The sequence below is a fragment of the Chaetodon trifascialis genome, chromosome 6 (assembly GCF_039877785.1).
Source record: "Chaetodon trifascialis isolate fChaTrf1 chromosome 6, fChaTrf1.hap1, whole genome shotgun sequence".
NCBI lineage: Eukaryota > Metazoa > Chordata > Actinopteri > Chaetodontiformes > Chaetodontidae > Chaetodon > Chaetodon trifascialis.
In genome coordinates, this window is record NC_092061.1 from 10,408,097 (window position 1) to 10,435,209 (window position 27,113).

Consider the following 27,113-nt stretch of genomic DNA (forward strand, 5'->3'; position numbering starts at 1 on the left):
TTGCTTTTACTACTATTAGCAGGGCTGCTTTATCAAAAAAAAAAAAAAAAAAAAAAAGGTGGCATGACACAAGGCACAAAGTTACCCGTATGTGCTTCTCTCATCTATGCTGCTGGTTAACCTCACACGTAAGTCTGAACAATGTTGATGTCTTTCAATGAATCATATAGATCATGTACATCAGACACGTACACATACACACACCCCAGGAATGAAGCACCAATCAATATTTCAGCGCAGACTGTGTCCCGTCATGCAGGCACATGAACAAGCAGCACACACATACACCACTCTCACCTTGTTGTATCTGTTGGTGTTGGTTATAGTTGGGTGGCTGTTGGTGGGGATAGGGCTGTATGTAGCCAGTGGCAGGGCTCTGCGGAGTGTAAGGGCTAGGTACTGGACTGTTCTGCTGGCCCATATACCTACTACTGGAACCAGTCTGGGGCGACACAAACCGGCTGGACAAAGTGGAAGAAAGAGAAAGGAGAAAGAAAGTAAGTGAGCAAGCAAGGTGAAGGAAGTGCTATGATGCTATGATGAACAGTAAACTAAATGACACTTAACTTAAAGAGTTAGTTATTACCAAAGTTATTAACAAATATTGTGATGCAACTGTGACATACAAATAAATTGGACTCTGTTTTGCAGCCCAGCTCACCTTGGTGGATTGGGAGAAATTGCAGCCGGCTGGAAGTTTGCAGACTGGGCAGGACTATGCATGGAATTTTGGGTGATCTTGTACGGTGGTACCATTGGCTGCTGCATTACATCTGTTCAGAAATGAAAATACAGTATTGTTTAGAAATACTAACACATAGCTCATCTTTACGATTGCATGCTTTCACGACATATCGTGCAACAGGTATGCATCTCCATACTTTTCTCCCTGAAGATGCCAGGGTTCCTGGCCAACATGGTCTGCAGCAGCACCGGTGCATCTCCCTCTGGCTCATCGCTACCCAGGTTATCCTTCAGCTCTCTGAAAGCACACATAAAGAAGAAGTACAGTCACATTATAAAATGCTGAGATGAGGATAAGAGGGTAAAACGTAGAATTAGTCAATATTGAATCATGTTTAAAATCTAAGCGTGCATGAATGTAAACAAGCCTTGATTGCATTTATTTAAATATACCGAATATATGAGTAATTTCATAAATATGTAGCCTATAATGCATAGTTGGGAGATTTATCAGTTTTGCAAATGCATTTGTTGGTTGCACATTGTTTGGTTGGACTAGAATGTAAACAGGATTTTTGCATCAATGTATTGACTTACACTGATTTGTCAGGTATTTATTTAGAAGAGAAGAAGATTCCTTTATTGCCGTACAACATAGTAAAATCTTTTCTCAGTATTTTAGCCCAACCACTCTGCAGTATCCGGGGACCAACTCCTGCTCTAAGCCAGTGCTTTGGTCAAGGGCACTGACAGGAGAATTGACCTAAGATACATGTGATGGTGGGGGAAACTGGAGCCCCCTGGGGAAACCCACGCAAGCACTGGGGGAACATGCAAACTCTACACAGACAGGCTACTGTGGAGCAGTGGATTTATATAATAATAATAAACACGAGACCATAATATAAAATGATATAGAAGATAAAAATGTTCGTCTCAATGCACACCCCTACTACAAATACACCAAACTGGATTTTATCTAATTTTGTGATTAGATTATTTTTATCTTAGCTAATTTGCCCACCGGTAAAGCACTAACAATTATTCTCACATGTTCAGTCTTCTATGTCTTTGTCTCAAAATATTCTTTTTTAATTTCAACTGGTGGATAAAAAGAGGGGCAACAGTGGCATCCCTTATGTAATTAGTGTTTTTTACTGATTAATTTTTAGTTACTATTAGTGAGTTATATTGGAAACTACACTGACAGCCCAGCCATTTTCAGGCAAAGGTGTTGCCTGGTGACCCTTCTCTCTGTTATGAAGACACAATTCTTGCCATATAGACACGTTTACATATACACTCACATGTGCTCTGTGGAGACCTGGTTGAGGCCATGGGCTAGCTGGGAAGCCAGATTCTCATCCCGACAGCCCAGTAGGCAAGTAACTTCCTCTGCGATCCTCCCATTGTACAGGAGGCTCTTAGTGGTGGTGGCCGGGAGAGGGGAAGGGAGGGGCAGCTGGTTCAACACTGAGACGAAAGGGGGAGACGATGGAAAAGACAGGGGTGAGGAGGTTAAGAAATAAAGATGAGAAAGAGAGACAGACAGGGTGAGAAACAAGTGTGAGCAACACAGGACACATGGTAGAAAAGTAGCGGAAAGAAGATAAGGCAAGAGACAGAATATGCAATCACAATTACAAATTTACATCTGTTCAGACAGAATATTTCAGCTTGGCATTTTAGACTGGAAGAGGAGACAGAACTGTGACAATGTGTTTGGAACACGTCTGTGTGTCACTCACAGTCTGTTAGGCTAGCGATCCCAGCAAGAGTGGTGATGGGAACATGAGGCATATCCCCATTCATGCTGAAGGTGAGGGTGGGGGAGTGTGTTGATACACAGGTAGATCAGGGGGTCGTTGGACGACACCCGTCCTCACATCTCCTGACACCTAGGATAGAGGAAGGTTGGTCCGAGAGAGAGAGAGAGAGAGAGAGAGAGAGAGAGAGAGAGAGAGAGAGAGAGAGAGAGAGAGAGAGAGAGAGACAAAAAACTGCATGATTGATGGAAAGACAGAATGAGTATAACACAGCATAGATTTGAGTAAAAGAGGGGATAAAAACAAATGAACAACAATAAAAATAATACACTGATCAACATCTCAGGCATGTTGATTCAAATGCACAGTGAATTAATAAGCATTTGCTGTGTATACTACTATGTCTGCCCTAATGTTGTTTTGTGAAGGAGAAATGGTGCCCGCTGAATCATCTGTAAACCACAAATGAATGTGTCTTATTAGATCTTGTCAGTAAAGATAAACTGACAAGATCTTTATTGTATATTCAAACAGGATCTCACCCTTTTCTCTCGTATATATTATCTATATATGTTACTTATCCATAAGGATGCACCCTGCTTGGGATACAGGGACACAGCTTCAGGAATGTCACGTTCTTACTCAAGAAATGCTCAACAGATACAAATGCATGGAGGACTGAATCCAGGTCGTACGATTATAGAGAACAAGGTCACCAACTATTAGACTATCCTGCTGCTAAATCATGCTGTGTTATGATCCTGGTACATACTGCAAGTAGCAACGAATCAACAAGGAATTAGCTGAGTCCAATATATTCATGAATACAATCTTTAAATGCTTGTGATTTCTGACACACATCGAGTTCAGCCTCAGTATACTGACTGATGTATGTTATGAGTCATTTAAATGTCACGTCACATTACTTGATTTCCCTAACAGGAGATATGCAGTATACACATCTGGTGGCTGCAAATAAAGTGGAAACCAATGCAATCTCTGTGTAAGATATCTACCCAAAAACTGCTGTAAATATAATAACCCAGTATAAGCATTTCTGCATTTTAAAAGTTTAGCCTATAAGGTTAAAAGAAAGAAGGGGGCTTGCTGGCAAAATGTATGCCTGTACACATGCATCATACTGCCGCCAGTACGTACATATTTTGAATAATAAACAACCCCAGTGATAATGTACTCAAGCGGATAAGCCTGATTGGCCCTGGTAATACAGTAGATGTTATACCATGTGTGAGTATATACAAACATTCCTCTATTTTCTCTCAAATTCTTGTCTAACTTCATTTTACTTATTATACAAAGTTAACTGCTAGTACTACAAAACTGAATGAGTAGTCAACTGATGTAAATCTTTTTGTTACTACCATAGAAGTCTATTCCCTTTCATTCATTTCAAAGCACAGGGATCTGTGCTCGCAGCTTATTATGATAGATCTGCACAAATTAGGCCCCTATGTAGCACTCAATTTGCCTTAAATCCCTTTGCTTATTAGATGTCCTTGACCCCTCAAACTGCACAAGAGGTCAAAGAATAGCAGAGGGAAAAGTCAGCTGCAGTTTTCAGAATATTTAAATGCAACTCACACTTCATGGATAACCGTGATCGCTACAACAAGCCGAATGAAGGCCAGCACAGGGCTCTCTTATTTTCTTTACTCCCCATGACACATTATTAGGAATATGTTTATATACCCATCAAAATCAAAGAGATTACATGCACTAGCCTCAAATGCATTAACATGTTATTAACAGCTGCTTCAATTAAGAATAGACAATGTTATCATTAATAATGACAAGACAGCATAATGACAAATGACTGAAACCAGTATAATAATACCTTTTTGAAGAATTCTGTGCAGTCTCGGGTGGACTCACTGACATTTCAGATAAAAAGTCCTACTCCTTATATCTGTTGAAAGAGAACATGGCTCTGCATCACATCTGCGTTTATTCTTCTTCAGAAAATGAAAGAAGAAGTTGTGTCTGCAAGAGTTAAACTAAAAAAAAAAAAAAAACTAACCCAAAACAGTGCCAGATAGCATCACAACAGTCACTGTCACACATGCATTTCATGTTTGCAATGACCAAGTCATTACTGGTACACAGTCTTCAAACCAAGAATGCAAAAGTGCACTGCACTGTTGCCCTTATGTGAAATCGTTTTTAAATGACTTCTAAAGAAATGTAATATTTGTTCAGCAACTTCTGCCGGACATGCAAATCTGTAAACACAAGGTTGCAACCAGACCTCAGCGCAAGCCGATCACTGAGGTCAAATAATAAATACGTGAAACAGTTCTTCGCGACACAACTGTACGATACGACCAACAGATGGATATTGTAAACATTACATTAGGGAGCTGTAACGTTAACATGCTCGGTTTATGTGCTCTTCCTCAGTACGCACTGGGGCTTGGCTGACAGCTGTGAGACTGACAGGCAGGAGGCAGCACAAAGGAACAGATGCACTGTGATGGTGGCGGCAGTAGTGGGGGGCTGCATCCTCCAGTAGCCAACAGCCACCGTACGCTGTATGCAAACTGCAGAAAGCAACCAAACTGCATTTGTTGTGGTCAAGAAGCAGAAAATCTACTATTCCACTAACAACACCGACCTGTCCAGTAAACTCCTAGAGTAAAGTAACTACAGCCGAGGCAGCGTAGCTTGTGCTCAGGCAGTCGTCAGTCAAAACATTTCAAAACACGGCAGCAACCAACATTAGCCCTGCCAAAGGCTCCAGCAAACTAAAGCACAGCGTTAGGAGTCAAATTGCATAAAACAATTACAACCCAACATTTTGCTAACGTGCAGCTGATATTAGCATCAATTTAAATGTTTATCTCAGTTAGCTGAATTCCAGGCTGCAGCCCGCTGCCCGCTAACAAAACCAACAACGTTTCACTGCCAAGAAGTTGACTGCCTGGATCTTTCGAGCTAACCGCGAAGCTAGTCTTACCACTCACGATAGCAGCTAGGATTACTAACGCTATCTACCTCACATTCGCTAACAACAATAGTCGTGTTTTAATAGCTAGCTAGTTATGCTAACTAGCTCTAAGTGTTGTTAGTTAGCTTCTAACGCTGTCCCCCGTTCAAATAAAGGGACGGCAATTCAAATAATACAAGGAAGCGCAACTCGGGGTTAATTAATGTTAGTGAAATTCCCCTGAGCTCGAGGAAAATGCGATGGGTTAATGTGAGTAGATGTAAGGGCAACGACAGAGACTCCAATACCGTGGCAACGGCCCAATCCTCGGGCTCGCGAAATGACATCCAGTTGAGGCCGTGCGCCTTGGTGGAGCAAAAACACACCTAGCTAGCTTGGCTGGCTAGTTCGCTAGCTTCCGTTACCTCCCGGTCAACGATTAACGACGCCGTAGGTGGTCGTGCAGCAGAACATTTATTAATGTTATTGTTAATAATCGTGATTTAAAAAGTTTGGTTAATAAAGATAGATGGGTGATTATATTTACCTTCGGATGTTGCGTTCAAAGGGAGGGGAATGTTTTAGCTTGGTTTGTGTCCGTGTCCGTATCTCTAGCTCCCCCTTTCTTCTCTCTCGCAGCTCCTCCAGAAGGAACTCGATTGGCTTGCCAGCTAGCTGGTGAGCTAGCTTGCTAGCTATCAACAATAATCCGGGTCGGACTGATTCGTTCTTCTTCCGTCACTCAAGGGTGAATGTTTCAACGTACATTCATGGGGAAACATTCGTTCTTCGGAGTTTCAGTCGGTCTGCACCGACGTAAACAATGAGTGCAGCCAATTTCGACAATAAATGAGAAATATGACGATTGTTGCGATCATCAAGAGGCTCTCCTCTCGTAGAACAAAATGCCGACCGGAAGTTCTGCCGTCTGACTGACCAAAGATCTCAGGAGTGACTCCCTCCATCGGCGCCAAACAAAATGCCATGCAACATTTCGTGTTCGGGCCACAAGGCGGCGCTGTAAGACATGTTTACCTTCTCTGGTCCTTTGCTATAGCAGCCTACAACTGTACGGCTAAAGAAACACGTTATATGGCCACACATACAAACAAATCATCATTCTGGAGATTAATCAGGCCATGAAATTACCACAAATATCTATAAAAACACTACACGAAATACTAATGTTTTAATGATCAACACGCATTTTTAAAACAATTATGCAGTTCACATGCATATTACAGTATGTCTGTTATGTCAGGTCTATGTGAGCTGTGGTGGAAGAAGTAAAGCACTCATCCTGCTTTTTAAAAGATATTAATTTGCAAGTGAAAGTCCTGTTTCATGAGCAACATATATTTAAATCCTGAAAAGCACTCATGCAGAATGACCCCTTTCAGAGTGTGACTGTATTATTGGGTTATTATTGATGCATTAACATAACAAGCAGCATTTTGATGTATTGGCAGGTTATGTTGAAGGTAATTACTGCCATTTCAGTTTATGTAAATACATGCTAGGCTATTTCAAAAGCTCATCATATATTTTGTCCATAAAATCTAAATAAACTGCAGTCTTACTAGTAACTAGCAGTCATAGAAATCTTCATAAAAAGTATCATAAATAGAAATAAGTAAATGTAAAGAAAGTAGAAGTACCTCTAAACTGTACTTTTCTTGAGTAAAGGCGCTTACACACTTTCCACCACTGTGTGTATGTGTGTCTACATGGGCTCATGGTCTGCAGCATTAATACCTATGGTTTCTTTTTGTATGTCAGGACAATTTTGAGATCTTGTCTGGATGACTTATATATTTTAAGCTTAAAGTTTAAAATTAAATCAAAAGATTCAACGAGACAAGTAGCTGTCAGAACAAGCATGTAAGATGATACAATATCTCAAATTGTGTGATAAATCGTATGAAATATGACACATGTGCTTCATCTGCTCAGCATAAAAGACAGACCAGGATCATTGCATGTTAGGTGCATTTGCCTTTCAGATGGTGCAAAGCAAAATGTTTTGAAGGAGATGAAGTCAATGTTTGACCTCAAGGTGTCAGCATCGGCATTTGTTAAATAATGTGGCCAATCTGAGAGAAAATTGCTGTGTTTGATTGCGAGACAATAGCGTGAAGGAGGCTGGACTGAGGGGGCCCTGTTTTGAAGCACCAATTCCAGAAAGGAAAGTCAGGGTTAGTGGAGGAAAATGAGAACTGCTCTCCCCTCAAGCACCAACAACCACTAATGTTACCTTCAGCAAGATACTGCCTCCACCTACACTCACTAAGCTGCTCAGTATCTGTACACTTCATCCCTCAGGGCAGCCCTTTGGTATGAATATGGCTAATTCCCAGGCAGCTACTCCCTAATGCCCCTTCCTCCTTCTAAGGTCCTCCTCCTTATATCTTAATGGGCTAGGACCAAGCAACATTGCAAACTCCCTTGTTTAGTATTTGCCTTGAAGAACATTGTAACGATCTGCTGCTGGTTTATTGGAGGTTTCTAGCAACAGCCAAAAGAAAGTGGTTGGTGCTCTGGAACACATTACATAGAAATCAGGGAAGCCAGCTCACGAAATTTTTTGAAAAGAAAGCTAAAAATGTATCCTTTGACCAGCTATGACTTTGCCTCACACTTATGCAGTGTTGTATTTTCTTGAAGTTATGCATTTTTGTACTCTATTTTTTGTACTTCTTAGTACTACTATTCAGTGTTGTTTATTTTCTCTCTTATTTGATCTTATTTTGATCCTTATTTGTATTTTGTGTTTATTATGAAATGGGTTTTATTCTCCATTTTATTTTACATTAATGTTCAATCCCTGTTTTTAATGTTCATTCTCGCTCTTGTCTCTTGTAAGTTAATCAAACTGCCTGCAAACAAGTATGCGGAAACAGTTAAATGAGGATTTAAAACATTCAAAGACACTCATTAACACGTATCTGTCCTCGAGCCTTATTTTAGAATTCACAGATCACATATTTTGTCTCTCCGATGTGCACGATAAAATGATCAATACCCAAACAGTGATTTCATTTTTTATTAAAAAAACCCATGCAAGATAAAAGTACAACTATTGTTCAGTTCAGTTCAGTGTGTGTGTGTGTGTGTGTGTGTGTGTGTGTGTGTGTGTGTGTGTGTGTGTGTGTGTGTGTGTGTGTGTGTGCGTGCGCGCGCACACACACACTCACATGTGAATTCATTAGAGGAACATTAGAAGAACAGGCATATCAAGATAGACACCAGCAACTGTAAACAAAGGACAAAGGATCTATTCCATTTCCTCAAGGGTATAAAGGAAAACATTTGGTCCTTTCAATCAGCCAGTTTTGCATTTGCCAAAGCAGCTAGAGGGATTGTTAGTTTGGTCGCTAGATTTGATAAGAGTTACAGCATCTTTACACACAATATCCTCAAGTAACCCTTTACAATTAGATTCTACAATTAATGTACAGATTTATCTACATTTCTCTATACAGGAACAGTATATTCTGAAAAATCTTCTATACAAAGTAACTTCTATGTAAATGCTACATTTGTTATATATACTGAATTAGCTCCAACGCAAAACAAATACAGATTCAAGCTAGATAAAATGAAAGATGGTGAAATCCATGACTTTATAACGTGCATCCGTATTAAATCAAAGGACATTCATATTAGAATTTAACATCTGATGAAAGCTCAACTGAGAATTTACAAGACTTGAGTATCGTCAAGCGAAATTTGAAAATGAGACATCCCTGACTACCATTTTACTAAAACAAATATTTCATACTGATGCTTCAACATTTCAACCAAATAATGTTCAGTTGTATGCAAATGTTAGACAGCCTGTGTCAGGGATTGACCCACAATTACCTTTACAATTAATCAGAAATAAAGTCATGATCTTCCTTTTTGAAACAGTGCTGTATTATTGTCCAGATTGGCAATTCGCTTGGGCATGGGTAGGTATGGTTTAATTAAATTCTACAGTAATTTGAACATATTTTGGTCCTTTTTTGGTTGAAATATAATGGCTTGAAAATTTGGTTTGTCAGTTTTAATAATAATAATAGTTGCCGAGATGAGCTTTGTTTACATAACAATGGCACTTCCTGGTTTAGACATTTAGGGGACCAAAGTATGTGTGTCTCACGGTAAATGACATCATTCATCCGTTCAGTTGAATCTGTACATCAAATCATAGAAAATAAAGCCACTGATCTCTGTACAGAAGTCTGTAAATAGACAGCCCTTTTCCCCCAAAGTAGTTAGCCTGTATCCAACACTTTTTACATCAGTGTCTGGACAGATTTTTTACTACCATTTCACTTAGACTGTCCTTATACAACACCACCCAAACAAGACAAAAGCAACTATTTTAAAGCCAGAAAAGTCTGTACCAGTATGGACTGTAATAAGCTGCGGTGTTACGACTCACAGCAATACTGACCTCTAGTGGGTGAGATTAGTCACCACAGTTCTGAGAGAAGTTTGATATGGCATGCCGGCCCCGGACCACCAGGCTCTAGAGTAGTTCATTCTTAATAGTAAACAGCTGCCATCCTATGGCAGATAAATATAGTACTCTTAGGAAGAAAACAATGCAACAGTGAACCATTTCAAGTGAGCAGTGTGTCAAGAAAGTCCACACCTCACACTCATTAGAGGAAGTCATCTTGGCTGAAATATATTCTAGCTGTAGATAAATTTAATTTGATCCCTCCAATCTTGTGTGAGGAAGGCTTTCAAATTAAGAGGAGCTTAGTTGAGAATGTGGTTCAATGCAGCACAATGGTTTGACTAGGAATGTACACGAGGTCTCACAAAACTTTTGTCCCTACATCTTCGTCTCGCTGTCAGGAGGCCTCTCGTTCTCATACTCATTTTCCTGGCAGATGAGCTGGTACGGCTTCTTGTCTGCCTCCTCCACCACTGAGTTGCCGACCTCAGGGTCTTTTTTCTGCAACTCATGGCGAGACAGATGTTCTACTATACCTGCACCAATGGAGTCTCCAAGGACGTTGGTGGTGGTGCGCAGTCGGTCCCTGAGGAAAGACAGAGAACAGGTGAGGACAGGAGGGAAAAGAGAAGACAGGACACGACAAAAACAGACAAGATACAACAAGACAAGGCAAGAAGAAACAAGAAACAACAAATAAAAACCAAAAAAAGACAAGACAGAGGAGACAAAAAGACTAAAGAAACAAGAATATGAAATAATCAATGCCACTGATGAAACTGCTAATTCAATCCACCTGGAGTGTTTGTAAATGTGTGTACATAAAAGAATATTCATTAAGAAACTGAAGGCATGGTTTCAGTCTCTGCAGGCAGTCGTCAAACCACATGAAACACAGCCAGTAGATTGGAGGAAGTGGAGTGTTGTACTGGGATTGGCTGCCAACTGAATGAAAACCAGATGGATTGAGGGACGTGGAATGTGAGGGGAGTGTCTCTGGAAGCTGTCCAGTAATCCAGCCAGGGGAGTACGGCACACCGGCTCGATCATTTTTCAAGCCCATAAAATCCTCCTGGCTGGAACTTGACTGAATTTAAATTAAGCCTTCTTCACTCCTATTTGTTGATTTTAAAGGAATTGTTTTCTAAGATGTCACAGAGCCAATACTTACAGAAACCAATCAACTGCAATGATAAGACTGATGTCATCAGTGGGCAGGCCTACGGACGTTAGCACAATGACCATGGTGACCAGTCCAGCCTGAGGGATTCCAGCTGCTCCGATACTGGCTGCTGTGGCTGTGATACTGATGGGAAAAAACAGCAAACAGAGAGAGATTTGAATTGTCCAGAAATGCTTCCTTGAAGTGGAACAGTGACAGACACGTCCCAGTGTTGACCTCTCAATCGTTCTTTGGTAGTAGCATTGAGGAGGTCCACTTAAGTTCATTCCCTTGGCTGTACTATTCCCCATCTGTCCCTAGTCAAACAGTCAGCCTGTTGGTTGGAAAGTCATTAAAGCTGTCACTTGTGGTTTTGAGGTTTGGACATGCGTAGGTTAAGCATTTCTTGCCATAATGAAAGACAAATGTAATAGAAATATTCTCTTGTATCTCCAAAGACTGATTTGATTCTCAGAGAAGCCGAGGTTTACAGTACTGAATCCAATCCTTTTGGTTGCATTTAAAGTATACAAAAATGTATTGAATTAGATTTGCTATAATTTGAGGTACATGTACTTCACATGAGTACTTCCAGCAACTTTATACTTCTACCCCACCCCACTACAGCTCAGAGGCAAATATAGCACTTTTTACTCTTAGTTTTCAGATTACAATTTTCCATATCCATCTGTCCAGTGAAAACCACGTTTCTCCAAATGTGGTGATTTTGCGTTGCATTTTTTATGATAAACTTGAAGGATTAAATGATCTTTTATTGGCTGAGGAAATTCTCGTCCTTCTTAAGCAAAAAAAACTATTGGATAAACTGGGAAATGTATTGTCACCAAGCTGAAAACAGGGCTGAGCTGCTGAAAAGTGGACTTTTTAGAGATACGTGGTTCTCACGGGACAGCAATGCTATGAGCTATAGTAAGACATTACAGTAAAATACTGACAGGAATCATTTTTCTGCATAATGAGCATGTTTACTTTTTATACTTTAGGTACATTTTGCTGATTACTTTACTTAAAGTATCTATTACTTTAAGTAAGGTTGGGAATGTAGGACTTTTCACAGTATTGTTTTGGTATTAGTACTTTTACTTAACTAAATGATCTGAATACATCTTCAGTCACTGATGGCATCATTAATGGATCTGCAAAACGTGGAAAGGCAGGTGCACTGTACATGGCATACCTGATGGTGAGGATTTGTCCAAAGTTGAGGTCATAATCATTGACCTGAGCGATAAAGATGGCTGCCAGGGCTTCATATAAAGCAGTGCCGTCCATGTTTATGGTGGCGCCAACAGGGAGCACGAAGCGTGTCACGCGCTTGTCCACCTTGTTGTTTTCCTCCAGGCATTTAAAAGTGATGGGCAATGTGGCAGAACTGAGTGAGGATAGAAGGGGACAGGATGAGAAGGAGTGGGAAAACTGTACTTTATGTAATAAGCATGAACTGGAATCTTGCATTTGGGTTACTATTACTCCTGAATATATGAAACTGTATTTCATGGTCTTTTGTACATGTTTCTCTTCTAACTGTTTCCCAGGCAGTGAAGCAAAGCAATGTAATTCCCCTGCACACAAGTTACCTTGACCTTGAATTTTCTTGTCATTTTGTGAGGTTTTGAACCCAATTGCATACCTAGAGGATGTTCCCAGAGCAGTGATGAGTGCCTGCAGCAGCCCACCGATGAAAACAAAGGGGTTCTTCCTGGTGATTACGAAGTAGAGTGTTGGCAGGACAACGATGGCATGGACGAGCAGCCCACAAATTACCGTAACTGTGTACATTCCCAGCTGGCCACCCATGACTGAAATGTCCTCCATCTCCACAATCTTACCAGCAATTAGGAACAGGATACCAATCGGGGCATACCTGAGGATCAATGAGTGATATTGTGAATTTCCAATTGAAAGGTCCAACACTTCATCCATCCATCCATCTCTTCTGGTACTTACCACATGATTATGGCGACCAGCCTCATAATGGCTTCATTGAGACAGTCAAAGAAGTCCTTGAGGGGTTGTCCCTGCTCCCTCATGCTCCCGATGATCAGACCGAAGCATATGGAGAACACCACCAGGCCGAGAGCATTGATTCCATCAACCTTCCCCGGCACTGGGATCATCTCCTCGCGGGTTATCTCCTGGCTGTCATTGAGTGTGAATACCGTGTCGTTCACTGTCATCGTCACATGGACCACTCTCTTGCCGTACTGCGTCTTGAACTGGGTTTTAAAAAGAAAGAGGATGGGTTAAATAGTGATTGATCCCTGAGGCAATAAGATTTTATAAATACCTTTATTCCAGAAAAACATTAGAGATTCATGGCCATTAAAGATTCTATTACATGCTAAATGTCAGTACCTTAAAATAAAATGCACATTCAGAATTTCAGAATGCAGTTATTTATCTGTGCTTTCAAGTTCCTGCATTACCATCTGCCATGCAAAATGTCACAGTGCTGCCAGGGCACCTCCATCTGCCGAAAATGTGGCGGAATGAGGAAGTGAAAGTCACACTGAGAAAGGCCCTCAACGACTCAGCTGTGTCACATGTAAGCACAGACAGTCAATGATTGGATCATTCGATCCCTGTCTGAAATGATACCGTAAAACCTCTTATGGCAATATTAACATTGGATCTATAAGCAGAGATTGAGATGACTAGTTTATAGACATTAAATCTGATGTGTTTTCATATAGATGGCAAATTTAATTTTAATTGCTGGTAGTATAAAGTTCATTTCCAGTGTAACAGAGATCTCTAGTGAGCAGCCGAGAGTCCACATGAATGACAATGTCAATGTGAGCATATAAACAAAAACCCATGTAATAGAAACCCTGTCCTGGAAAGGCTTTAAACAATACTAAATGTGCACTCAAGCACTGATGATAATATGCAAAAATGAGATAATTAAGGAATAAAACATTTCATGTAACTACAGGATGAGGAAAGAGAGAGGATGTGGTTGGAGAGTTACCTGTTTGGTGCAAGCCTCCACAATGTTAGGAGGAAACATGTTTCTAGAGAACACAACAAAGCGGTATGTGTTAGCACATTGTTTAAAATTATAAATGCTTATTGCTTAAAAACTGACAAACTACATGCTGTGGTTGAAATATTTGCTCCTCTATCTGAATGTAAGGGCCAATAAAGGGAAGCAAACAGGGCAATAAATGAGGGATTATAAATTCAAATTTTTGTGGACAGAATCATTGTACTGGAGTGCCTGTGTGAGTGTATTTGGTTGTTCAAGGCGCTTAAATGTGCGTAGGTACCTGATAAGGTCCAGGAAGGCATCAGCAGGGCTGATCTGCTCTATCTTCTGTGGCTTCTGGAACTCATCCTTGGATCCTTTTCCAGGGTGGATAATGACCACCATGATGATACCGATGATCACAGCGATGACAGTGGTGGTGGTGTAGTAGACCACTGCCCTCATACCCATTTTACCAGAAGCACGGCCGTCCAGAGCAGCCATACCTGAAAAGGACATATGATGATCTGTTAATGCATATCGGCGTCACAGGGTTTATTCTCCAAAGAGTTTCTCAAATAACTATTGATCCCCTGGTGCCTGCAATCTTACTGTTACTGTTACTGATATGTTATCAGAAGCATGGATGGTCTTTCATGCTGTAGGCGTTGTGAACAGGGGCTCCCTGTGGAAGGTGCAGCAGTGCTGTAAGCATGTAGTGCAGCAGCTCCATGGCATCATGTAAATTAGCCCAATTACTGAGCAGTCACTGAGCAGTAAATGCAACACACAAAATGTTGCTCAGCACAGTAACAAAAAGTCAAATGGTGCAGACATATAGTCGCATCAAGATCAGGAGAGTGAGGGAAAATTAACATATAATGCAATCATGTCAGAATTGGGTCTATAAAGTCTTTGTTGTTGTTTCTGCAGGTGGAAAAAAAGCATCATCTTCAGTCATGCTGCTCCATGACTTTGCATAGATGTGTCATTAACCTTTGTCCCTTACAGTTAGCCTGGGAAAGTGTGCCGTAATTACAGGTGGAATACACCCAGCTGAATTATCTACCTAACTATCTGTGACAACAAAGAGCAGCGAGAAACATAATCTGACTCTGACCTTTACTCATGGAAAAACAACACCTGCTATACAGCACCCAGGGGCTCATCTGCTGTTCAAACGCTCTTCAGAAGTTGTATATTCATATAGAGATAAAATATTCTAAATTCTAGCTGCAGGGGCCAAAAGGTTTCACCCCAAAGCAGAGTTGGCATCATGCAAATCGCTGACTTTTATTTGATCACATAACAGTGCTGCATGTCCTCAAGTGTGACGTTGGTTTGTTGTGAACACAAAGAGCAGACAGACATGTCAGTTGCAGATTAACAGCCTGACCTCAACCGAATATTGGTCTAGAAATATAAGCAACAACGATGTATCTGTGCTCTGTGACAAAAGCTGTATGCGCTACGGGGCATGTAAAGCTCAGGCCGATGCACAGAAAGCAGCTGTGAAAACACAGGACAGCCTGACGTTATACAGAACAAATGTGATGCAGCATGATGCAGAACAGATAATGATCGAGTGACAAAGAAATACTTTGCTCCCTGCTATGTGGGGTGAAGTCTGAATTTCTACAAAGAGGGCTGGATACAATTTAATTATAATTAACTGCACTATGTGAGGAGTTTCATTTTGCATCGATTGCAGGTTGGAAGAGAAATAGTTTTAAGAATTGACAAACCCGTTGCTGAAGAAAAAAAACCCTGTTGCCCGAGAGCTAAACCATCCGCCACAGCTTTAATAGCATTAAACAGACTTTGCGGGGATAATGGTTGTAAAAAGAAATGCAGCCACTGGAAACAGACAGGCTGCCTCAAAAGGCATGACGGTGGCGCTGTATTTTCAAAGTGTCAGCTCCTATTATGGCCATTATCTTCATTCAGAGCTGGACAAGGCGAAGCAGGCTTTGTGTGATGGGAGATATGTGTGTTCCTTTCATAAGTGACACCCTGACACTGTGTATGCCAAAGTGCGTGTGCGTGCGTGTGTGTGTGCGTGTGTGTGTGTGTGTGTGTGTGTGTGTGTGTGTGTGTGTGTGTGTGTGTGCGTGTGCGTGTGCATGGGCGTACCTACTGCCCCTGCTTTGGCCCTCTCTGTCCCTCTTGTCTCAACATGCCCAGGACTTAGGCTTTTATCCAGTTCTTTTTGATCCTCTTCCTCCCCTCCTCATCCTTTCCTCCCTGATTCTCCTCTCCTGAATTCTTCACCTCCTTCTCTCTACCACCCCTCCTGGCCTCCCTCTTCTTTTTTCTTGCACGCTGATCTTATTGCTGCAATCCTCTTTCATTGCCACCCTTTCCCCCCCCAACCACCTCCCCCGCTTCTCCCGCTCTCCTCCTATTCCTTTTCTGACAGCCCTGGGAAAACTTGTTGACTTAGTCAGCCCCGCACGCACACAATGATCCCCAGCTTGTTGTCCAGGCAACAACGGACACAGCCTCACCAATTCCATCCTTTCAAAAGAACCAAGATTGAAGGAGAGCAGGAAGAATGACTTTCTTTCTCATGTGGGGAATGTTCGTCAAACACAAAAGCAGACGTACTTTGGGGGGCGCAGGATACAGCAACTGCAAGAGGTCTGTCCAGAGGGCAATTAACATCCACTGATGCTGGGCAAAGACTGACTCCACAGTTCTAAAAGACTTTACCTGAAGCTCTGCAGTCAGTTAATATCTCCACATGTCTGTCTGAATACATTTTACTTAAAATTAATATGATTACATGATGCCATCCTGAATATCTCTGGATTCTGGAGTGCCGGTGACCAAAGAAGACATCTGAACATCTGACTCTAGGATGCTCTAGGATGTTGTGACCTGCACTTCTTTTCACATTTTATCGACAAAAAAAATGAATGGATTAATCAAGAATTGGCAGAAATGAAAATAGTTACAGGATAGCGCACAGATTAACACTTTAGATTAGATCTTTTAGCACAGAAACTGCTAATTATTTTGTTTTGTTTTTGGACTTGCAGGTTCCCAGAACGAGTATTTCATGATTAGATGAGCATCATTAAAACTAGAAGTCAGTTGCAGTGCTGCTACACCTTTTTATACTTTTTCTCTCTTTTAGGGTTTGGATATTCTGCAGTCCCAGTGAAAACGTGCACTTTACTGGACCCATGAAGAGGATTTTTGTGCCATTCTTTGTGACTTTATATTTCTACTCCACTGCATCTCTGCCCTGGATGCAATGCTTTCTCTGTGAAGCTAGATGTGATTTTAGATCCTGACACATTTGAATAAGGTATTACATGCACATGTGGTAAGATCATAGTATATGATAGAACGAGCTCCACCTGGACCACGTCCAATAACATGTCACTACGTAGTGATTTAATGCTGCAAGGGCTGATTTTACTGAGGGCGGACGTTTACTTTACATTTTACTAACAGTGACTTACATATGTTTACATCTTATCTGTAAATTTAAAACCCTTGAGTTGACATTTATTGAACATTTATTTTATAATTTCTTCATATTTTATTTCTACCTTTATGTTGCTGCCTTCATTTAACTCACAAATAATCTTAACCTAATTATTTACTGTCAGTTTTCATCCTCCTTGACATTCTTTTTCTGTCTTTACTCCTTATACTGATCTTCCCCTCAACTCCCTCCCCCTCCTACATTCAAGTTCCCCTTCCAGCGACCTCCCCCGTAATCATCCTCCTTTTCCTCTTTTTACTGCCCACATCCCCTCTCCCTGTCCAGCGCTTCTCGGCTCTATAAATACTCCATGGTGGACTCTCAGCTCTCTTAATGAAATGCCTGAAGACAATGTGGGTTTTGCAGCAAACACACATTGAATGGGTAATCTGAAGTGTGTTTGCATGAGTGAGAGAAAAAATGTAATGTGGTTATGGATGAAGATCAATGAAGGGTTGCAGTTTTCCTCTTCTCCCTCTCTCTTTGTCAAACTCTCACTAAAACACATATTTCTTATAATCCTGGATCCTTGGTTTTCCTAGTTGTGCTTTCTTTCATTTCCTACCTTTCAGGGTCCCTCAGGACTCTGCTCAGACTTTATCCCCCATTTAACCTCACTTTTAGACAGCGTCAAATTTCAGAGGGAAGTCCCTTTCAACAGGGATAGCCCATTTCACATAAAAGCACAGTTCATCCTTGGGAGCATGACAGTTTGCTCAGGGGTCACGTGTTTACAGGAAAGAAGCCATAGGAGCTCTGATGCTCTCATCCTCTGAAATAGCTCAAAGCAGTGCTCCAAGTCATGTGTGTAAAGCAATCACTGCTGAAGAAATAGTGCTTACAGCAAGTACATTTAGGCCGCAGGACATCAGTTCTTATAGGAAAGGTGGTGAGTCCGGCCTGCAGTATGCTGTGGGAATAAAAACACAGATAAACATACAGCTAAAGTCTGTTAAAATGCTCTTCATGTTGTCCTCTAAAGTAAAATAAGGCCTCTTGAATCACTTTCCAACTGAGCTCATAGTTTCATCAGAAATCAGACAAACTGGAAACAGAAAGTGACTTCCAATAACATACAATACATACACAGTTTTCAAAATGTTGACGTCTACAGCTGTGTTGCAGATGTTCAGAATGTTGTTGTGTGACATACTGGCCAAAATGTTGGATTCAGTGAAGCGAATCTAATAATCTAATAAACTCTTGATTCTCCTGTTTGTTTTGAAAGTTAAAGTTCCTCAAAGACTCTGAGTTGTAGCATGGCAGCACGTGCAGGTGTGTGTATGTGCTTTGGTGAAACAGTTATGTTTCGCAGCCACTGTAATTACTGTGACCTCTACGCTTCTTAATCTCTGACAGACTGCTGATCACAGCTCCAAAGAAATTTTGTACATGTCCTTGTTGCAATAAGAGAAGATAAAATAATAATAACAATAATAATATAATTTTAATAATTTAAAGATTAATTTAATCAAATGTGCATCCTTTCTTGTCAGTAAGGAAGTCCAATCAACTTTGCTATGAGGAGAACAATGATGGGTGGGACCTCCTCACTTATGACATACTGTGACACACAGGTTTCACAGTAAAGAGGAGGCAGCAGTGGATGATCAACTGTTCATCAGAGGACAAACGAGTTTCAGTTCTACACAGACGATCTGATTTGATTTTGAAGCTGGTTATGGATCTGGAATGACAATATACTATTAGTATTATAAGAATCATTTGTGCCATTCAAAGCTTGAGTGAATGGATAGCCAGTAGCTGTGGGAGATTACAGTAATCACATACGTCTTCTCTGTATTTCAGAACTGAAATCTGCACCTTATATTTTACAATATTTTTGTCATCTGTCATTTTGGAGCTTTGCTAAATATGAAGTACATTTGGTACATTTACTGTGCTTGAATGTGTTTTCTTTCTGCTGCTATTGACTTTATTCTTGGCAGTGGCACGCTACCTTTGAGGCTGATGCAGATAAAGTTGGTTCAAACCAGCACTGCTGCACAAAAAAATACATAAATGCACAACAAAAGTATGTTATTATTGTGTCATAATGTAATGTTGTGTCCACATCAAGCTGCACAATCAAACTACTCAAACAGAAAATAATCATATCAAGATGGTACAAACAAGTGGCAGCAGTAGTAATATAGTAATTGACATGTTCTAGTCTAATGACACATATCATTATGTCTGATGACTTTGATAGGGGCACATACACACACACACACACACGAGAAAGGCGCTGTGTGACAGATGACTAGGCTGCAGAACAGCACTCTTTGTTGGTTTCCACATGTTGTAGCTGCGGTCATGTGACATGATGTCAGAGGATGCTGATGTTACGCCTCGCTGCAGCACAAAGCAGGTTATTATGGGACAACGTGTCCCTCTCATCTCATCAGGAGACTGGCTTCTTGCCCCGTCAATCACTGCTCAGACACTGGACGTTTGGTCTCAGCATGTCCCGCCTATGTTTCCCAGTCACCTCTGCTGACCAGTGTTTTTGGAAATTCACATTTTCCACTTTTCTATCTATACTTGCTCTACTCTATACGTCCATGACGAGCAGAGGCTCTGCTAAGTAACAGACAGGCCACAGGCCTTTGGGAGAAAACATCCCTGCGTGTCTGACTCGATTTCTGAACCATATCAACAGTGACGAATCAACTCACTACATCCCTGGACTTGAAGAGAAAACCTTGGTGTCATATGTTTGCGTTTTTCAGAAATTCAGATCCAAATAGATTTGAGCCACAGAAAGTACAAGATATTCTAACTGCAAACGAATCCAGTTCACAAATTCTGAATCGCTTTTTTAATTAAAACATTATAAAGCTGGGACTTCTTTGCTTGTGTTGTATCAACATCAAGACCATTACAACATGGGTCAAGCATGTGACTGAGAGCAGCACTGTAAGTCCAGAGCATATCTGTCTCTCTGTTGCTCATGAGATCATCCTAACCTCGTCTGCCACTAGGCCCAAAGCTAACAAACAGCGTCGGCTGAACAAACCGATGTCTCACTCTGCTGCTCATGATGTACGTGTTGATCCATGGAGTCACAAAACAACAACCAGCACCGTCACTGCTATGAACATTTTACAAAGAAATCACAAGCTACCTAGGAGAGAGCTCCTACTTTTTCCATAACTGATGCTGTGCACTACCTACTCCTCAGGCTGAATGACATACAGTTTTAAGGGGCATAGCAGTGGAAAGTGGATGGGTCGAGCTTAACATGGAGACAGCTGTGGAGGCATGTTGAGCACTCAGACATACAGACGTGCTGCAAATGAGCACGCAAGGAAAAATGTTTGGGTTTCTTGTGATATTAAGAGATGCAGTAGTGCTGTGTGTGGTGACTAAGTTGTTTGATATAAATTTAGAACAAGACAATGTCACACAGAGGGGAACTGTCAGTGTCAGCTGGCTGTGCTTATTTTAGATACTGAGGTACATTTGAACTAAAAATAACTGATGACAACTGAACAGTTAATTTACGGTGGCTTACAACCATGTGGGAGTGCTGTGTGTAAACATTAGGTGTGTACCGCTCACACCTATTTGTTCAGATTATTAATGCAATAAGTAAATCATTTCCAAAAAGAAAAGAACTTTTGTGAAAAAAAATGGAAGCTAAGAATACCATCGTGTCAAAATCTGTATCTGAGTAAGAGGTGAATTAACTGAGTTATTGCATCTGCAGCCTTTTGTGTCCTGATGGCCTGATGTTCATACCTGTGATGAGACTGGAAACCAGCAGGGGAAGCACGAGCATCTGAAGCATTCTCATCAGCAGTTCTCCGGGGAAAGAGAAGAACTTCACGTCACGGTAAGACATGTTATAAGGCCGCAGGGAAAATCCCAGGATTATGCCTGCAGTGAGGAGCAGATGTGGAAGATAGGGTTAACATGACGACACCTTGAGAGAGTCCCAGATTTGACACCTGTAGGCAGATATAATCATAGCTCTGCAAAATGTGGTACATTTAAGAATGGATATCACCATACTGATACTGGCAAGTTTCAGGGTCCCAAAATAACACCTGAAAGCTGAAACATCTTTTTATCACTTCACTGCTTTGCGGCCTCCTGAGAAAACGAGCCTTGAGTTCACAAATAAAACACGGAGGACTCATACTTAGCTGGGAATGATGCATAAGAGGTGGAGCTTTACAGTTAAAGGTTAAAGCATGTGAATACATGATCATTGCCGGGAATGCTCGTATTGATGATGAAAGAAGCAAACATTTGCATTTCCTGCTGCTTTGACAGGAGGTCAGGGGAACAGCTTCACTTTGTGCAAAGACTGTCACTCCTGCTGAAAATTTTGTGCAGAAATGTTTCTTTTTTCAGCGTCAGTGAATCTATTCTCTTGGCGAGCTGTTTGTCCACCGTAGCACTAATCCCGGAAAAGACCCAGGTGGCTGACCCAGCAGCTTGAAGAACAGGCCGAATTTAACAACCAGTCAAATGTTTGTCATGGCATGGTGTAATTCTAGCGGCGCTGCAGATGTTCAGGAGGTGGGTGGGCCTGGCTCACTTCCAGCCGGGTCGGATTCAGAGGTTAATGGCCACGAGTCAAGGGTCAGTTACAGGGTCAGATAAAGGCCAGCCTGCTAGGTTCATCTGAGTTCCCTCTATTCTCTGCTCCAGTGACTTTGTTTCAATTCTTTTCCTGCTTCCGTCCAGCTACAGGGGTCTTAGTCACACCAGATTGATGGATTGTTGGGGTGATGCAGAAAATCTGGTGCCCTCTTCTTTACAAGTTTGAATAGAGGGGTGGAAAGCGGTGATAGATGGAGAGGAGAGGAACAAACGAAGCCCCTTCTTGTGATCTCCAGTTTTAAATCAACTAAATGACCAATAGAGTTCAGTGTGTTTTCTCACTTACCAATAATGACAGCAGCGACGGTAAAGAGCACAAAGGCATTTCTTATGAAGAATCCTTTCACGTCATCCTTCGTGATGTTCTCCACTCTCTTCTTGGCCAGCAGCGATCGGGACTGGATCCCGGCTCGGATCTGGTGCAGACCGCTCCGGGTCCTCTGTGGGTTCTCCCTGTTGCTCTGAGTCATAGCTGATGCTGGAATCTTCAGTTCTTCCGTTATAAACGTGCAGAAACTTGAACTCCTCTCAACAGTGGCGGGAAGATCATAAAGGTGCTGCTGATTCACTTGTTACCTGTTGCTCCTCTTCCTCTGTGTCACACCTTTCCTTTGGTTACAAGTGTCCTAGTTGACAGCGAAGGACATATTGTAATAGCATTAGATATTTGAGCAAAAACAAATGACAGGCTCTTGGTTCTGTCAGATAATAAAGCTTCATAACTTTACCATTGCTGTACGATATATAGCACATACAAAGTGGCTTTATTATTGTCTTACTCTAACTTCTTTGACAGATACTGACCCTCATGTAGAAAGTGTACTGTAGTCACAGACATGCAACCCCCCAAAAGTGCATTAAAAAAACCGAAGTACTTCTGTCAATGCTGTCGAATGTTTCACTCAATGAGTGAAAAAGCACGCGTGTTGCAACCAGAACTGTGAAGGCATGCACACTTCCTCCTACGTACACTCCAGTAACTACAACACACGTGTACAGTTAGAGTCTAATAGTTAAACTGATACTGATTCACAGATATCACGCTCACACACATGTAGATGCACAGTCGCAGACATATTAAATGGTAAAGTACTACAATAGAAGTTGTTTCTGTACCTTCAGACTTGAGCAATAACTTCCTTTGGAGTAATGTCTCAGTTTTTCGGGGGAAAAGTCTGGTTTAAAGCTCGGCCAGTGTGAGAGGGACAGAGGAGCTCTTTGGCTGTGAGCTGGTTGGTGTGAGCAACCAGCAAAAAGAGGAGAGGAAAGAGGAGAGGGGAGGAGAAAGGAAAGGAGGGAGCCGCGGCGGTGGCGGGGATGAGGGAATAAAAGAGCCAGTGAGAGAATGGAGGCGGTGCTATGGTAGAAAAAAAGCTTGGGTTAGTCACTCACACAGTGTGGGCTTGTGGGGAGGTGAGGCGGGAACTAAGAAAGTGAAGTAATTTAGAGGAAGGGGGTGCATTTCAGACAGAGGGGAGCTTGAGGAATAATGAGCTCTGCAAGCAGGAGAAAGAGAAAGAACCTTCTTGTTTTCTTCTGTCCCTCTCAGCCCCCCTTTCAAATGGTTTTTCACGCTTGATAAGTTCAGCCTGATTGGAGATTCCTGTGGTGAGCGAGTCAACAGAGAAATAAAAGTCCTGCATCCATCAAAAAAAAAAAAAAAAAAAATATGGAAGTGGATTTGCCTTTCATATATTTATTTTGGCTCACGTCCAACAGATACACTCATCCATCTCAGTTTGCCTTACTCTGCTGCCATGAGCGTATAGCACATTTATACCATTCAAAGTCCACTATCTTTCTTTCATGAAAAACTCAGTCTTTAGTTTGTTAAGCTAAACAGAGAGGATAAACATTTACCAAGTGGCAGCGGTGCAGCTGGTGCTCTGCAACTTTTGGCTGGGAAAGAAACAATCTCTGTAAACAGTCTGGAGTTTTTTGGAGAATAGGCCGACGACTGTGCTACTGGGGCAGCTGTGTGTCATATAAACCTCATGAAAGTAAGGCAGTTCCAGGGGGGATGATGCAAACACGGGCCGGCCGATGGCTGATGAGTTTGGCAGCAACATTCAGGAATTCACAGTTTGACGTGCGCAACGTGTTTAACGCTGAGGGTGTGTACGGAAATGTGTGTGTGTGTGTGTGTGTGTGTGTGAATGTGGGTGAATGCGTCCGAAAAATAAAAGCAGGAGAGACAGCAAGTGAGAGAGACAGAGCTGAAGGCATCCTTTCTGATTCATACCAAGAGAATCCATGTTTGGCAGAAATGTTGTGAAATGTTTCAGCCATCTATCTATCCACACACACACAGGCATACACACACACACACGCACGCACACACACACACACACACACACACATTGTACCTTATGCTTCATATGACCTCAGTAACATTATATAACCTCTGTCTCTGGCGTGGTTGCTGTATAGAAAGCAGAAGAATAACACTGCCAACAGATTACACAGAGTTTTGAATGTATTAAAACTGGCTGCACTTGAATCATGAATGTAAGGGAGAGTTCACTCTAAAAGGCAATGAAATGTTTCCCTCTTATCCAGAATGTGAGGTATCCATACCGATAGTTTGGATTTGCTGAGCTGTGGAGATAAGCTCTGCAGGTCACTCCAACACAGTGGAACTCTGGCATTTGGTTTGAGTAACTCAAAGCACCAGAAATTTCAGTTCAACAGTTACATGTTTTATATAATGACACAGTTACTCACATCCACAGACCTTGTTATGAAAAGTTTCTTCCCTTTGTGTAGAGATAAGTAGTTCCTAACAAAAGGTCTGTGGATCGATGTTGGTAAAAGGCTGCATGGAAACAGAATCTGCTGTTGAGCATTGAAAATGCATTTTTTCCTACTTCAATCACACAGACCAAACATCAAGGTGAAATGAAGAGATAAATGCTGACAGACAAAGGCAACAAATCTGTGAATCCACAGGTTAACAAGGTTATGGCAGATTAAAGGTATGGGCAGGTAAGCAGGTTCGGGTAGTGTTGTTAGTAGCGGCACTGGGCAGCTGAGGCTCAGTGGCACCAACACAAATGTACCTCATGAAAATGGCGAGGACGGACCCAATGAAAGATGGCTGCTGGACATCAGAATGGCTCTTGGTTCCTTTAAATCACGGAACTGACATCACTGGCCTCATGGAGGTCTCACACAGGTGTCTGCAGAAGTTAGTTTACAGCTGGGGTACTCTCAAAGATGAGACACTGCATTTCATTTCAAATTCACATCTGTTTTTTTTTTCTTTTTTCATGAACAACACTGTTATTTCAAGCTGTCCGGCAAGAGGACAATCGTGAGCACAGATCGAAATGTTTGCAATCAGAGACCAAATACTTGTAGCTGTTGCTTTCAGACTCTAATTATTATTCATAATATAATGAAGCAACGGGAAAGCAGTGAGTTGTTGGTGAAATCATTGCTCCTGTGAGACTCTTTGATAACCATCATTAGCTTTGAACAAACAGGCAATTACTGTCTGAGCTGCAAGGAGAGAGAACATGTCCTGTGTTACAATCTCCCTCCGTCATCCCCTGGGTCTCAGAAACATTGAATAGCTTCTCTCAACACTTCAGTCTGAGGAGTTTAGACTGAGTCACCGGCTCATTAGTTCAGGGACTGGCTATTATTGTCAGTGGCTGTCTTGTCAGGCTGCAAATTCCACTACATCACTGCTAAAATGCTATTCATTTAGATGGAGAGAAGCTGATGAAAAGTTGTTATCATACTTAAATGGAAACTCACAACTCACTCACTATATGTGATGACATCCTTATCATAGAGAATATAGGAGATGTAATGATCTCATTCAATGATCAACATACAATAATATTACCACTTATTGTGTCACAAACATAAGAGGGAGCATTTACATGCATACTATGACATCCTGCTTTGACAGCAAAGTGTTAACATGTTAACTTTTCTTATCATGACGGCATGTGAATCACATTTTTATGGAGGAGTATGAACCTTTTTAGCTTGTAGGTCAGGTCATGCATTACTTGCATGGTGGTTCATTCCCCAGCTCAAGGCCACATGTCTAAGTATATGCACGTTACAGTAGCTCGGTCATCGTGTGTGTGTGTGTGTGTGTGTGTGTGTGTGTGTGTGTGTGTGTGTGTGTGTGTGTGTGTGTGTGTGTGTGTGTGTGTGTGTGTGTGGGTGTGTGTGCGTGTGTGCATGGGTAAATGATCAGAACATTATGAAATATCTCTCCTACGGCTGAAAAGGACTATTTAAAGTCAAGTCTGTTTCCAAGAATCCATTTTAATTTCCTGTTCTTCTTTCATTCTGATAAGTTTCATTCTGATTGTGGCATTGAGGAACAGTGTTGCCTCACAGCTAGAAGGTCCTGGGTTCGATTTCCGCCCGGGGCGCTGTGGGCGCTGAGGGTGTGTCCTCCAACATGCCTTCGGTGCCTGCCTGCTGCCCCTTATCTCGAGGAAAGGGGCCTTTCTGTGTGGAGTTTGCATGTTCTCCCCGTGTTCACCTGGGGTATCCTCCATTAAAAAAAAATAAAAATGAAACTCCCTCTAAAAACATGCATGAAGATCACCACCTGACCAATGGTGACGAAGAAGGAACTGGGTCCCCAGGCGCTGGTCGGCTGGCAGCCCACCGCTCCTGAGGTCACTGTAAATGGTGGTGTTGCACTGGACTCAGTTATATTAAGATTAATATCTAATATTCTCAACTCCCTTGTGTCTGTAAATGGGATTAGCAAAACACTGGAAACTCCACTCAATATGTTGCTGTCCAGTTCAAGCCAAGTCAGGTAAAGTCAGCATTTACACAGGTAAGAGGAAAAACAAAAACTGTGAGAGAAAGAGAGAGAGATATATGACTACGTGCAAACTAGACAGAGGGAGAGGCTGAATCCACCGGCGAAGTTGACGATGAGGCACAAACAGCCAGAAGAGAGAGAGAGAGGTGCCCGGACAACTGATGGTCCAACACAGAAAAGCCTGTTTGGAAGAAGAGGAGAAGG

The 27,113-nt window shown here is 41.7% G+C and overlaps 2 protein-coding genes across 2 annotated transcripts in view; both read right to left on the reverse strand.

Moving 5' to 3' along the window:
* Positions 1 to 6,328, reverse strand: part of nipbla (NIPBL cohesin loading factor a) — a 29,926-nt gene extending 23,598 nt beyond the window's left edge. The window contains exons 1-7 of the mRNA XM_070963874.1: positions 5,942 to 6,328; positions 4,306 to 4,377; positions 2,433 to 2,582; positions 1,992 to 2,157; positions 882 to 982; positions 662 to 773; positions 298 to 461 (exon numbers count right to left, since the gene is read on the reverse strand). Coding sequence (XP_070819975.1) covers positions 298 to 461; positions 662 to 773; positions 882 to 982; positions 1,992 to 2,157; positions 2,433 to 2,496 — 607 coding nt within the window. The 5' untranslated portion in view covers positions 2,497 to 2,582; positions 4,306 to 4,377; positions 5,942 to 6,328. The remainder of the gene's footprint in view (positions 1 to 297; positions 462 to 661; positions 774 to 881; positions 983 to 1,991; positions 2,158 to 2,432; positions 2,583 to 4,305; positions 4,378 to 5,941) is intronic.
* Positions 6,329 to 8,422: 2,094 nt separating this feature from the next.
* slc1a3a (solute carrier family 1 member 3a) lies at positions 8,423 to 23,363 on the reverse strand. Its single transcript, XM_070965465.1, has 10 exons — positions 23,222 to 23,363; positions 22,392 to 22,731; positions 21,236 to 21,373; positions 14,297 to 14,501; positions 13,999 to 14,041; positions 12,975 to 13,243; positions 12,658 to 12,891; positions 12,205 to 12,399; positions 11,016 to 11,150; positions 8,423 to 10,430 (listed from the first exon to the last, which is right to left on the reverse strand). Exons 2-10 carry the CDS (start codon positions 22,573 to 22,575, stop codon positions 10,223 to 10,225), a joined length of 1,611 nt encoding a protein of 536 aa, XP_070821566.1. The 5' UTR covers positions 22,576 to 22,731; positions 23,222 to 23,363; the 3' UTR covers positions 8,423 to 10,222.
* Between the last annotated feature and the right edge of the window lie 3,750 nt (positions 23,364 to 27,113).